A 12,887-nucleotide genomic window follows, 5' to 3' on the forward strand; every position below is an offset into this window, starting at 1 on the left:
TAGGGGCCCAAAAATGCATGAGCCCTACCTACCCCCAACACACACACGCTCACACACAAATACACACACACGCACACACACACACGCACGCGTGCACACACACACACACACACACACACAGACACACACACACACACACACACACACACACACACACACACACACATACACACACACACACACACACACGCACACACACACACACACGTACACACGTGAGCAGTGCTCATATTTTTAAAGCGTAAAGTTTAACATAGATATAAACTTAAAACAGAATGTTCTCTCTTCTCCTGCCCTAACATGTGGCCCAAGTGCCCCACCTCTGCTCTCCTTGTGCTTTATGTCATCTTTCCATTTTTCCATTTGAATGTGATGTCCACTCTCAGCTCAGTGCCATCAACACTGCAGAGAGACACTGTCAGTATCGATGTCCTCTGTTCCTCGTCATGTCCCTTTCTCTTCGTTCTTATTTTCCTGGCTTCTCTTTTTCTCCCCTGCCTCTTTCCTCCGCTCCCTCTCTGTCCTCAGGTATAAGAACAATGTCAGCATTGACCCTATGTCGGACCCTGGGAAGTACAAGGTGGAGAGCAAATATAATGTGCACTCCCTGGAGATCAACAGGTATTTATCAACCGGAGAGAAGAAATACTCTTTTCTGATTGGCTGGTGGGGTGGCTATTAATGTCTGAATAACAGGACACCTATTATGTATGAAATAGATCTGGTAAAAAGTTTAATCACCGTTCCATATCAATGCTTACAAATGGTAACTATAACAACCCCACCTCAACCCCAAACATACAAACATACAAAATATAGATCTATACCATCTAAACTGAGGTCTGAATAGTCTGGGTCATTTCACTGCCCACCTTATTCTAGCATTGCTGTTGAATTCTAGGCTCAAGAGGCGCACTGTTTCTTTTTGCTCTTGTCGATAACAATGAGGACATCTAAAAATACCTACAGAGGAGACACACTCACACACACACAAGGGACATTCTTTCTCAGGCCAGCTACTGCTGTGCCTTATTATAGAACTCTGCCATCAACCACAACTGATATACACAACTCCGCCCACCACATATTTATATACAATAGCATTATACCCTCACACAAAAAACACAAACCTACGATGAAGGCAGAATGGCCAATTTTGTGATACTGCATTACTGCATTACCAGTGATGGAACGCAAGCCTGTGAATTACTGTAATGCCAATCCCCCAGCACCTGGCTGTCATGACATCACTTCACAGGCTATTTATTCCTCAGCATGCTGGGCTTGGATTCAGGGAACTCTTTTCAGTCTCAGCACACATGCTTTGGCATGATTTAAAGTGTGTGTGTGTGTGTGTGTGTGTGTGTGTGTGTGTGTGTTTGTGTGTGTGTGTGTGTGTTTATTATGTTTTATGTGTTAACAGTGTTCCTATGATTGTCAGTATTAATACATGCAGTTTATGACTATGAATTACTATGCTGCTGCTGTGTGTGTGTGTGTGTGTGTGTGTGTGTGTGTGTGTGTGTGTGTGTGTGTGTGTGTGTGTGTGTGTGTATGTGTGTGTGTGCGCGTGTTGCCCCTGTGGTGGTACAGTCTGCATGTCTTGTCCCTGTTGGTCACGTGGACCTCTCTCCTTTCAGATGTGACTTTGATGACACGGCACAGTATCGTGTATCCGCCATGAACAGCAAGGGCGAGCTCTCTGCCTTCGCTTCAGTCGTCGTCAAGAGTAGGTCTCTCAGTCCCCTGCAGCAGCCCACTAGGCTGTCCACCATCACAAGGAACATATCTGATAGATAATATAATACACCGTTAATAGAAAGTTGCCTTAAAGCATGCAAACCTTTTCATTTAGAACCAAGACACAGGCCCTGCCCTGCTGGCAGTAACTCAACTTTAGGGCACATTTTATACACATTAATACATTAATATTGATGTTGGTTAATACACACTGGCTATGTCCTTGAGAAAGACATGGTGAGATTAATTTACATGATAATGAAATGGCATGGCATATGAGTCGGCACTAGTTTTCTGTTAAGAATTTGACAGTTGTTGTTTTCTGAAGTCTTGACCATGAGTTTCTTAAACCTTTATATGTGGTCCTCTTTCTGTATAGGGTTCAAAGGTGAATTTGAGGAAGACTTGCCAACTCCCAGTCAACGTAAGTTTTAATAAATGACAGCTTTCTGCTCACTGCATTTATGTTGATTTGCTTTCATTCTGATTAATTTTATGTGACTTCACATTGAGAGCACACAGAGTATAGAAACAAATGATCCAATGATATGTGCTTCAGCTGACCAGTGCTTCTGCATATGTGAAATAGTGACCTTTGCGCCATCAATGTGAAACCCACTTAGAGGGGCAAGGGGCTGACATGAGCTAACATGCTAAATCTGTCACGCTAACGGCTGATTTTGTCTTTTGTCCGCTGGATGCAGATAAGGCAAACTCCGAACCAGGTAACTGAGCGGTCACGCTCTGCTGGGTGAACGCTTCTTTGGTATTTCTGTGTCGTTTATGTGACCTCTTTGTTCTGTGTTTGGTGAAAACTGAGAATTTCTTCTTCCTCTTGAGCGAATGTTCATGTGCATGGTCGGTCTCTGTCTAATCTTTTTCTCTCCACTCTTTTAAACTGAAATGTTCCTGTATTTTAAATAAAAAATATAAATGTATCTTATACATTACTATGCTATGCATTATTGCTGCTCAAAAAGTCTTACAGTTAAAGCCATTTATAGTTTAAATGACTGCTACGTTGTCAATGAGTAAAGATCACCTGATCTACACGACTTTTGCACCTTAGTGATTATTTAAAATACACTAGTCTAAAATACAGCACACACTGATCTAGAAAGAGTGCAGCATGATTCTAGTCTGTTGTTACAGTAAGTCATGCTGTCCTAACATGCCTCTTATGGGATTGACTTGCGTAGTGTAGCCCTGCAGATGATACACATAAGCAGGCCTAGTGTGTGTTTATATACGTGACTGAAGAGCAAAATGTTTGTGTGTGTGTGTGTGTGGGTGGGTGTGTCTGTGTCTGTGTCCATGTCCGTGGGTGTGTCCGTGCGTGTGTGTGTGTGTGTGTCAATGTAAGATTGTGAGTACGGTTTTGTAACATTTTGTTTATACGTTGTAATGTTCTTATGTGATGCTAATGTATGCATGGAGACAGTTCATGTCCTAAATACTGCTCATGATGTCTGTCTCTTGCACACTGCACATGATGTCTTGTGCTGCACACTGAATAACCTCTACAGGGTCCACTGGTGTCTCTGGGTGTCTCCGAGCTCTTCACACTTCCCTAGTCCCTTTGTACTGTATGTGTGTGCCCAGAAGAGCCATGTCTCTGTGATCTCCGAGCCTGCCATTCTCCTCCTCTTGTGTCCATCACACCTGACGTGCTGCCCATTTTCTAAGGCTGCTGCTGACCAGGTTGGTGGCAGCCTGACGGGATCGGATCCCTAGAAGTGATCCGATTCCTCAGGGTTCGCCCTGACCAGTGGGCTGGCAGCCTCCTGCCTTGTGCATCGTTTCTGACTGAGTGTTTTCTCATCTGGCAGATGGCTGGGTATGTGAATACGGCATTACCTTTGAGACCCACATTGTGGACAAGTTTGACGTATCGTTCGGCCGTGAGGGCGAGACCATGAGCCTGGGCTGCACAGTGATCATCTATCCATCACTGCAGCGCTACAAGCCTGAGATCGAGTGGTACAGAGATGGTGAGGACACAATTATTAAACTGATCTCATTTCGTTATGGTCCTGGTATTTGTCAGATATATTTATCCAAAGCACCTAGCAAGCATATTTTGAGAAATAGACTAATGTTAACTGTGTACTTATACTACCAGTGCATTGTACTGTACTTTTCATCATTATTAAATAGTTTATACCTTAAATAGTTTAGACTGACCAGTCAGTCATTTCAAGTGATGTACAATTAGAAGTTAGTGACAGAGTGGACCTGCTTTAGCACCATATGTTATCACAGAATCATGATAAAATAAAAAGTCCTCCTCAAATGGAGATGGAAGGCTAATGTATTGATGAATCTCTCTAATTGATAATTTCCTCAAAATAATTCCTCAAATATTTTTTTGTTGTTGTAGAAATACCCACTTTCCTTCCACCACCAAAACACACACACCAAGTTACCAAAAGCTGGTTTCCATGGTAATCTCAGTGCACTCATCCACAACATACGTATTTCACTTGACAGGCGTAATGTCACCATCTGACAATCAGTCGACTTGGGTCTGATTCCTAAACCTGCCATTGCGTGTCTGTGCCACTGTGGATAAATGAGTCTACTAAATATCAGGCAACTTTAACTTTAACTTTAATCTTGAGCTAGTTTCTTTCTGTAGTGACGTGTCTAATTTGGTAAAATACCTTCTGTTCTGTTTAGTTCTCTGGGTGAGAATGTGTCTTTGGATAAAAGCATCTGCTCAGTACCAGGCAACTTTAACTTAGCTCTCTGGTTGCTACTGTGTCTTTTTTCTCCTCGATGCAGACAAGCTGCTGACTCCATCCAAGTGGGTTCAGACGCATTGGAGTGGAGAGAGAGCCACGCTCACACTCACACACCTCAACAAAGAGGACGAGGGCCTGTACACTGTCCGCGTCATCACCAAGTCCGGATATGAATCACACTCTGCCTACGTCTTCGTCAGAGGTGAGAAACACTCTGAAAAAACATGGGTTCCTTCTCATGTCTTGCGTTATCTATCCATAATTTATTTGTTGCCATCTCTTCATTGCACATAAATTCCTCCTTCTTCAACTCTGAGATTTCAACTTAGACTGTAGACTTTTCTTTAATAACAAGTAAACCCATGTGAGGAAATCTGACTGAAACCCAATTTAGTTGAAATTATTATAGAAATATTATATGAATATATTATAGAATTATACTATAAACACTACATTTATGGTGGTGTCCCAGCAGGACTTTGTCAAGCTGATGGTAGTGAAGTGGAAATGATAGAGAGGAGTGGGGGATATTGTTCCTGTGTGTTAGTAGCGGTCTTGAGTAACAGTGGACATTGGGTGAAGAATAATGTCCAGGTGAGGGGCTGAAGGACAGAGCAGTGAGGAGATGAGGAGGCCTGAGGAAGACAACTGAGAAGAGCCATTGGGGAGGTTGATACAGTATATTTGCAAGGGCACACAAGCAAGGTCTGAATTGGCTCCAATATAGGTCTGGCAGTGTGTTAGTGTGCGTGTGTGGTGTGTATGAATGTGGGTCCACATGAAAGGTGAGTACAAGCTTGAAAGAATTGATCCGTTATATCTTAATCTGGCAGTGTGTTAGTGTGCGTGTGTGGTGTGTATGAATGTGGGTCCACATGAAAGGTGAGTACAAGCTTGAAAGAATTGATCCGTTATATCTTAATCTGCCCCCCCCCCCCCCCCCCCCCCACACACACACACACACATGATCCCTTTGCTTCTCGGGGATGGAAAAAACTGTTGATCACGTTTGTCCCATTCACAGTAAGTGACCTTTTACTTCCTGCATCACTCCGGCTCTGTCTCCCACACAATATAAAGCAGAGAGGGATCTGTTGTCCTTGCCAAGAATGTGATGTCAACTAATCACAGCTGTGTGGTGTCAAGGTTCAGAAATAAAGGAGAGTGATACAAAGAGATATATAAAGAGACTGTGTGTGTGTGTGTGTGTGTGTGTGTGTGTGTGTGTGTGTGTGTGTGTGTGTGTGTGTGTGTGTGTGTGTGTGTGTGTGTGTGTGTGTGTTCGAGGGAGAGTGAGATAGTGAGAGGTGATCTACAAAAGGTTACACTGTTTCCTGGCTGTTGGCAATGTGCACCGTGGACTGTACATGAGAAATTGTAGACACAGTCATGTATCCATACACAGTCATACAGTACCAAGAAGGACTGTGCACGTGAATGTGCTGGTTGATCGCCAACATCCCCCAACACACACACTCACACACACACACACACACACACACACACACAGTACTGCTAAAAGCAGAAATAGTACCAAAGTGTAACTAGACACCTAACGGCACCCTTAAAGGCACCCTCCAGTGGACGCTGTGACACGATGTATGTGTATGAGGTCTTATGTGTATTGATTTAGTTGTATATGTGTGTGGAGGGTGGGTGGATGGGTTGTATATTCACACATATGTTGTATGTTTATGTGTTATGTGTCTTCATCATATGTGTAATCTAATGGGCGTACATTCCTTATGCGATTTCTGTGGGTAATTTGAAGTACATAATTGTGTATTATATTTTTATAGTGGTATATTTTATAGTATGTGTCAGATAGTTGTGAGTTTTTAGAATCTGCATGTCTGTTGATCACATGGGCATTCCTCTGTGTGGCAGATTCCGATGCGGAGGTGGAAGGCGCCCCTGCAGCTCCTTTGGATGTGGTGTGCCATGAAGCCAACAAGGATTACATCATTATCTCCTGGAAACAGCCCGCTGTGGATGGTGGTAGCCCAATTATGGGTTACTTTGTGGACCGGTCAGTTCCAAAAGACAACACCCACTGTACCACACCACATGCCCTGCGGTGTTCAATATTCTAAGTCCAAGTGTAGGCCCCCCCTGGGAAACCTTGAGTACATGCAGTCAAAATATTCCCTCTTAAAAGTATAAAACAATCTTTGTGAACATGCAAATGAATGAAAATGCTGTCTTGAGTAGTGCACAGTTAATAATAACCTTTGCCGTTGCCATGACAGATCCATAATTCATGCTCTCATACCGTCCTCTCATGTATCTCAACACTGCCCATTAACCTTTCTGTGACCCTCCGTCTCTCATCTCCTCCATAAGGTGTGAGGTTGGCACCACACACTGGATCCAGTGCAATGACACCCCAGTAAAGTTTGCCCGTTTCCCGGTCACTGGACTGGTGGAGGGCCGCAGCTACTCATTCCGTGTGCGCGCCGTCAACAAGGCTGGCATGAGCCACCCGTCCCGCGCCTCTCTGCCTGCCGCCGCCATGGACCCCTCCGACCGCGCTCGCAAAGGTACCCCCGAAACCCCAAGTCCACCCAAGTCCGTCTCACTCTGTTTACTCGCCATGTTGTCGGGTGGAATTTGTCCCCTCAACTTGAAACATGCTCCTTGCTTCTCCTTTCCCTCATACCTGAACTTTCTTTGACTGAATCCTCTTCGCTCCCTGTGCTGTAGGCACTTCTGCCCCCTGGACTGGCCAAATCATTGTCACAGAGGAAGAGCCATCAGGTTAGATGCTACATCAGTTTAATAACAATTACGGTACTCATTCACTGCGTTTTTCATTGAGCCTGGTGTTGAAAGCAATGTGTAGCATCTGAAATGTAACAAATCTCTCTCTGGGGCTTTCATTCAGAGGGTGTGGTTCCCAGCAAACCATGTGACCTAACTATTACTGAGGCAACAAGGAACTATGTGGTCCTGAGCTGGAAGCCTCCGAGTGAGAAAGGGGAGGGTGCTATGTACTATGTGGAGAAGGTAAGCGACATGCGGAAAAAACAAACAAACACTGTATTCCACATGGTTCTAAAATACTATATCAGTTACTGGAAATATCAGTTAAACGACGCTAATAATTGGTGGGACTGAAAAATCGGTATCATGATGTTTGTTGATACAGATGCTGCTGTCTCGATACAGCATCAAAAAACTAAAAGCATAAGAGACAACAGAAAAGGTCATTTTAAGTTTTAAAGTTAAAGTTAACTGTCAGATTTGAAACAGAATTATGCAATTTTACTTTCAAGATCCTCAATTGAAATGTTTTTAAGTTGTGCGATCCTTAAGACTTTGCCTTCTCTAGTATATAGAATAATTAAGAACAGCTGTCAGAGAGAATTATCTTTTGGACATGGCCATTATTCAGAATCAACAGGTATTGCGATATGTGTTGTATCACGACAACTCTCGTATTGAGGTTGCAGGTAAAATGTGTCTTTGTTTTCAGTCAGTCTGATAACACTGGGTGTGTCTTAGTGTATCGTAGGCACAGACAGCTGGCAGCGCGTCAACACAGAGATCCCCGTAAAGTCTCCTCGCTTTGCCCTGTTCGACCTGGCTGAGGGGAAGGCCTACATGTTCCGTGTGCGCGCCTGCAACTCGGCAGGTGTGGGAGAGCCATCTGAGCACACTGAGGCCACCACTGTTGGAGACAAGCTAGGTGAGTTACTGTGCCAGAGCACAGCTACTTCATAACATCAGTTTGATGCTACATTGCTTGATGGTGTGACGTAGGTGTGAGTAGGTGGCCTGTATTGTATCTGGCAGGATGATTTTGTGCACATTGCCTATAGGCCACAGTCATAAGACATCATGACCTCAGACATGATCATAAAACAACATAGAAATGTACAAATGTACAAAATGTTGAAAAGTTAATGGACAATATAACACATATAACACACAATATAACTAACCCCACCATACTGTATTCCATTTTGATTTCTGCCTTTAGACATCCCATCTGCACCTGGCCGTGTGGTTCCAACTCGTAACACAGACACCTCTATTGTGGTGTCATGGGAGGCCTCTAAGAATGCTAAAGAGCTGGTTGGGTACTACATAGAGGCTAGCCTTGCTGGCAAAAATGTGTGGGAGCCCTGCAACAACAAACCCGTCAAAGGCACAAGGTACCAGAATATACACACCAACTACACTGCCTTAAGTGCCACTTTGCTAGTCTATTTTGTAACTTGTTATTTTGTGTCCTTTTTGGTCTTCAGGTTTATCTGCCATGGCCTGACCACGGGTGAGACCTATGTGTTCAGGGTGCGTGCCGTGAACGCTGCAGGGCTGAGTGAATGCTCCCAGGAATCTGAGGCCATCGAGGTCAAGGCTGCCATCGGTGAGTTTACTAGAAGATACAGTTTTTGGTCCAAAATGATGATATGATGACAGGTAGAGTTATGGATGAGGGATTTGTTTATGAATCGTGTAGTTGTCTTGGTCCAGATATCCCCGAGATGTCACATTTCTCTACAGGCTGGGTGTGTTTATATCTGCTGTTCTCTCCATCAGTTAGTTGTCTCCTCTCACTTTTCATCTGGAGCGTCCCGAGTCTGTGTGTCACCAGACCTCCGATCCTGTCCCAGTGTTTCGTGTTCTTCCACGTCATGGTTTAACCCACGTTCTGCTGCACCGTTCGTAATATCAGGCCTTGTCCACTCTCATAACCGTCCTGCCCACTCAACATGCACCGGAGGCGTGGTCAGGACTTGTAGACTTCCACTAGATTGGGTCGAGTGATCCAAAGTAGCGGTTGGTTACAAAACCAGGTCACCTGCCGCCCCTTCCGGTCGTCCCCACACTCCACATCCCATGCAGTCCCCAAACCCCATGGACACCCCCCAGCACCAGCACACCTGTAATACCCTCTGCCATTGTCCCCTGCTCTAATACCACTGTGCACTGCTCCCAGAGGTAGCCCTCACTAGAAAACCTTGCACCAAGCAGCATGCTCTTTTAGTACCCTATGGAACACAGCTGGTTACTATGCCGATTGACTTTGCTCCGGTCTAACAGTGATAATGAGGAATTTGCATTTCTGCAATGCTAGTTGTGTGATAAGAACACACTTGATAGTGATACACTGTATGGAATAAACTGTAACTGTAGACATAGAATATATAAATCCATATATATGGTATTCATATAAAAATATGAATACCATTGCTATACAATATAATATACTATACTATAAATGATATAAATGGTATAGAAAGAAAAGTCATCCTTCTAGTACCAGTAGTAGTAGTAGTAGTAGTAAGCTATTACCATTGTTTTCAGATGATAGATACCTAGAATTAGACTAAATTGTAGAAAGGTCCATTGGCTTTGTAACCAGAAACTGTGTGAATAATTGTTAAGCAAGGGTTGGTTCAAAGTCTGCTTGTGCTATTAATACAAGATGCTAACTCACTCAACACTCACCCCTCACTTTCCTCTGAATTTCACTCCCTGTGTTCTCCCTTTCCCTCATTTTTCACGTCTTATTCATCTTTCCATTATTTCTCTTAGACATCCTTTACACCCTCCTCTCCCTGTCACCCACTCTCTTTCTTTCTGTCTTTTTTCTTCTCTCACTCTACTTCTTTTTTCTGCTTGCCTCCAATCTCAGATGTCTCTCTTCAGCCATCTTGTCTTCATTTTGTTTGCTACAACCAGATGAAGACTATAGTGCTCTTTAACAGATGCTTCTGTCTCTGTAGCCTAGTGATAATAGATAAACGTGTGATTTTTGATTTATGGCATTTTAATGCATCAAATGCCTCTGAAATGCTTATAATGTGTCTGTTAGTGATTTCACAGCGTGTGATTTGTGTGAATCTAGATGTGTTACCATGTAATTTACAACTGTGAATGTGTGTATAGCTGTAATTGTATGTTGTGTGAGTAGTGTGTAATCTGTTTTTTGTATAGTACTTGTATATCAGTGCCTAATTTAAGACCTGCTTCTCTCGCTGTTTTCTGCTAACTCCTGTAGGGGGCGGTATTCCTCATGGTGTGTGTCTGGAAACAGGGGGTAATGGGGTCGGACTAACTGTACACAGCCCACGTGGGGGAGGCAGGCATGTGCCCCCCCAAACCCCTCCTGACACCGCGCTAACGCTCAGAGCTCAAACTGCTGACTTGGGGACGGGGGAGGGGGGCCCTCTGGGTCTGCACAGGGCACTCAGTAGAGGCACGGGGCCCAAGAGGGGCAGTGTGAGTTGGGCGGACGAGCTCACCGCTGGCCTGCCCAGGGAAGCAAGAAATGACAAGAGCACCCAAACGGGGGCCTTTGAGTTAGGCCCCCAGCTGGGCCACCAGCAGGGCACGGGGGCTGTAGGAGATGCCAAAGCTGAGCCGGCCCCAGGGCAGGTAACAGAGACACTCCCAGAGCCAGAGACAGACTGGCCTCCCAAACCAAAGGGCAGGGCTCAGACACGTAAGTCCTCAGTAGATGAGTCGTCTGGTCGGGGCAGAGACAAAGCCCGAAGAGACTCGGCAGGTGAGCATCCATGAAAGATGAAAAAAGCCGTCCACTTCTCTCATCAGCAACTCTCTGAATCTTTACTCTTAAGAAAGAATTCCAAGGAGTTGTATTTTCTGCAAATTTTCATTCTTCTGATTTCAACCTTTTTGTTTTCAGCAATTTTCATTGTCCAATTTCATTTGATTTATTCCAACTGGTTCATCTTTCATTTTATGTTATCCAGCTTCATAAACACATCATATACACTAGCATATATAATTTTGTACATTTGCAACAGATATCCAACATAGTTCTAGCTGTAAAACATAACGTTAGCTCTTTTAATGTGGAAAGCCACAACACAGAATCTTCACTTTAGAAACAAATATGCTGGTAGAAAACCATTTTTGCTTATTTTTACAGCTGAGCACATAAATGTACAGGTAAGGCAGAAAAAAGATGTGGTTCAGTGCTAGTATGTATATAACACTTGAAAGTATGACCTAAGGTAAGGTGTTGTAATAACGTGCACTGCTTTAAGTCACATGCTTCAAGCAGTTCACTAGTCACTTACCCAATACCTACAGTGGACCATTGAAGAGTATCTATGTTAAGTATCTCTTCAGTATCTATGACACATGCGCTACAGCCGATCACTGGCCACCCTCTCCCTCCTTATTCTTTGATCACTTTTGCAAAACTAGCATGTTTACTCACAAATACTACTAGCCAAATAATAGACAAATACTTCTCAACAAGAGCAGCCTACACTCAGACAGAGTAAGTTACCCTGTATTTCGCTTGCAGTGTGTGTGCACAGCTAGCCAAACATGAAAGTCCTCAAGGTTTTCACACAACATGTTTATACATAATCCAAAGACAGATATTCACATATAGAGATAAACATTTGCCTGTACATAGCACAATTAGATTGTAAGGCACAGGCCAAGTATCCAATGAGAACTGTCGACAGTCAGGACAGACAATGTGATCACATCACAGATCAATTAGACGACTGTTGTAGACCACGTTTACACAGTCTGAACATATAGAACAGCTGGTGTGATGACAGACACCCTGGTGCTAACTGACGCTCCCCATCATCCCAGCCTCCCCTGCGCCCCCCTTCGGTATCTGCGTGCTGGAGTGTGTGAGGGACTCGATGGTGCTGGCCTGGAAGCAGCCCGCTTTCATCGGAGGTGCTGACATCACTGGCTACTTTGTGGACTACCGTGAGGTCAACGGTGGAGTGCCAGGGAAATGGCATGAGGCCAACATCAAATCTGTCAGCGAGAGAGCATACAGGGTGAGTCCTTACCACAAAAGGAAACAGATTCAATATTGCGTGTTTTATTTGCAATAGTCATTGGTTATGTGCTTCAAAGGGACAGTGATTATATTTAGTTGTGTTTTTGTCACATTTTTAGGTGTCCGACTTGAAGGAGAACGTGAATTACCAGTTCCAGGTTCGTGCTGCAAATATGGCCGGTGTTGGCATCCCATCTGTCCCCAGTGAGGTCTTCAAATGTGAGGAGTGGACCATCGCTGTGCCAGGTGTGCTACAAGTTTCTCTCTGTCTGTCTGTCTGCATGTATGTCAGTCCACACGCATCTCTCTGTCTGCTTTTATCTCTGTCTAGAGTTAGGCTCAGGGTTAGGGTTAAATCAGTTAAAAACAAGTCAAGTGTACGTTAGCTGAGAGGACCATTAGACATGGCAGCTAAATAAAACATTAAAGAGCTAAAAGTGCCATTACTGGATGCCATTTAGTTTTAAACATTGGAAAATGACCTAGAAATCAACAGATTGTGAAAAAAAAAAAAACCACATTGATGTAATGACGAAGACACCTGCGCTCTGTGTTGTCCAGACATCCACTGGAGTTAGCATGCATACCAGCTAGCATCAGGCTGGCTCTCTTGT

The 12,887-nt window shown here is 44.0% G+C and overlaps 1 protein-coding gene across 6 annotated transcripts in view; it reads left to right on the forward strand.

The window, feature by feature from the left end:
- Nucleotides 1–12,887, forward strand: part of myom1b (myomesin 1b) — a 28,037-nt gene that overhangs the window by 5,630 nt on the left and 9,520 nt on the right. For 3 of the 6 annotated variants that reach the window (XM_042067168.1, XM_042067171.1, XM_042067173.1), the window contains 16 exons: nucleotides 529–621; nucleotides 1,641–1,729; nucleotides 2,120–2,164; nucleotides 2,445–2,465; nucleotides 3,570–3,731; nucleotides 4,525–4,686; nucleotides 6,372–6,513; nucleotides 6,828–7,024; nucleotides 7,188–7,241; nucleotides 7,369–7,490; nucleotides 7,989–8,172; nucleotides 8,467–8,641; nucleotides 8,735–8,856; nucleotides 10,495–10,512; nucleotides 12,075–12,271; nucleotides 12,393–12,519. In XM_042067168.1, coding sequence (XP_041923102.1) covers nucleotides 529–621; nucleotides 1,641–1,729; nucleotides 2,120–2,164; nucleotides 2,445–2,465; nucleotides 3,570–3,731; nucleotides 4,525–4,686; nucleotides 6,372–6,513; nucleotides 6,828–7,024; nucleotides 7,188–7,241; nucleotides 7,369–7,490; nucleotides 7,989–8,172; nucleotides 8,467–8,641; nucleotides 8,735–8,856; nucleotides 10,495–10,512; nucleotides 12,075–12,271; nucleotides 12,393–12,519 — 1,910 coding nt within the window. The remainder of the gene's footprint in view (nucleotides 1–528; nucleotides 622–1,640; nucleotides 1,730–2,119; nucleotides 2,165–2,444; nucleotides 2,466–3,569; nucleotides 3,732–4,524; nucleotides 4,687–6,371; nucleotides 6,514–6,827; nucleotides 7,025–7,187; nucleotides 7,242–7,368; nucleotides 7,491–7,988; nucleotides 8,173–8,466; nucleotides 8,642–8,734; nucleotides 8,857–10,494; nucleotides 10,513–12,074; nucleotides 12,272–12,392; nucleotides 12,520–12,887) is intronic. The other 3 variants (XM_042067172.1, XM_042067169.1, XM_042067170.1) reach the window with 2 other exon arrangements.

Source organism: Alosa sapidissima, chromosome 17 (assembly GCF_018492685.1).
Source record: "Alosa sapidissima isolate fAloSap1 chromosome 17, fAloSap1.pri, whole genome shotgun sequence".
Lineage (NCBI taxonomy): Eukaryota > Metazoa > Chordata > Actinopteri > Clupeiformes > Clupeidae > Alosa > Alosa sapidissima.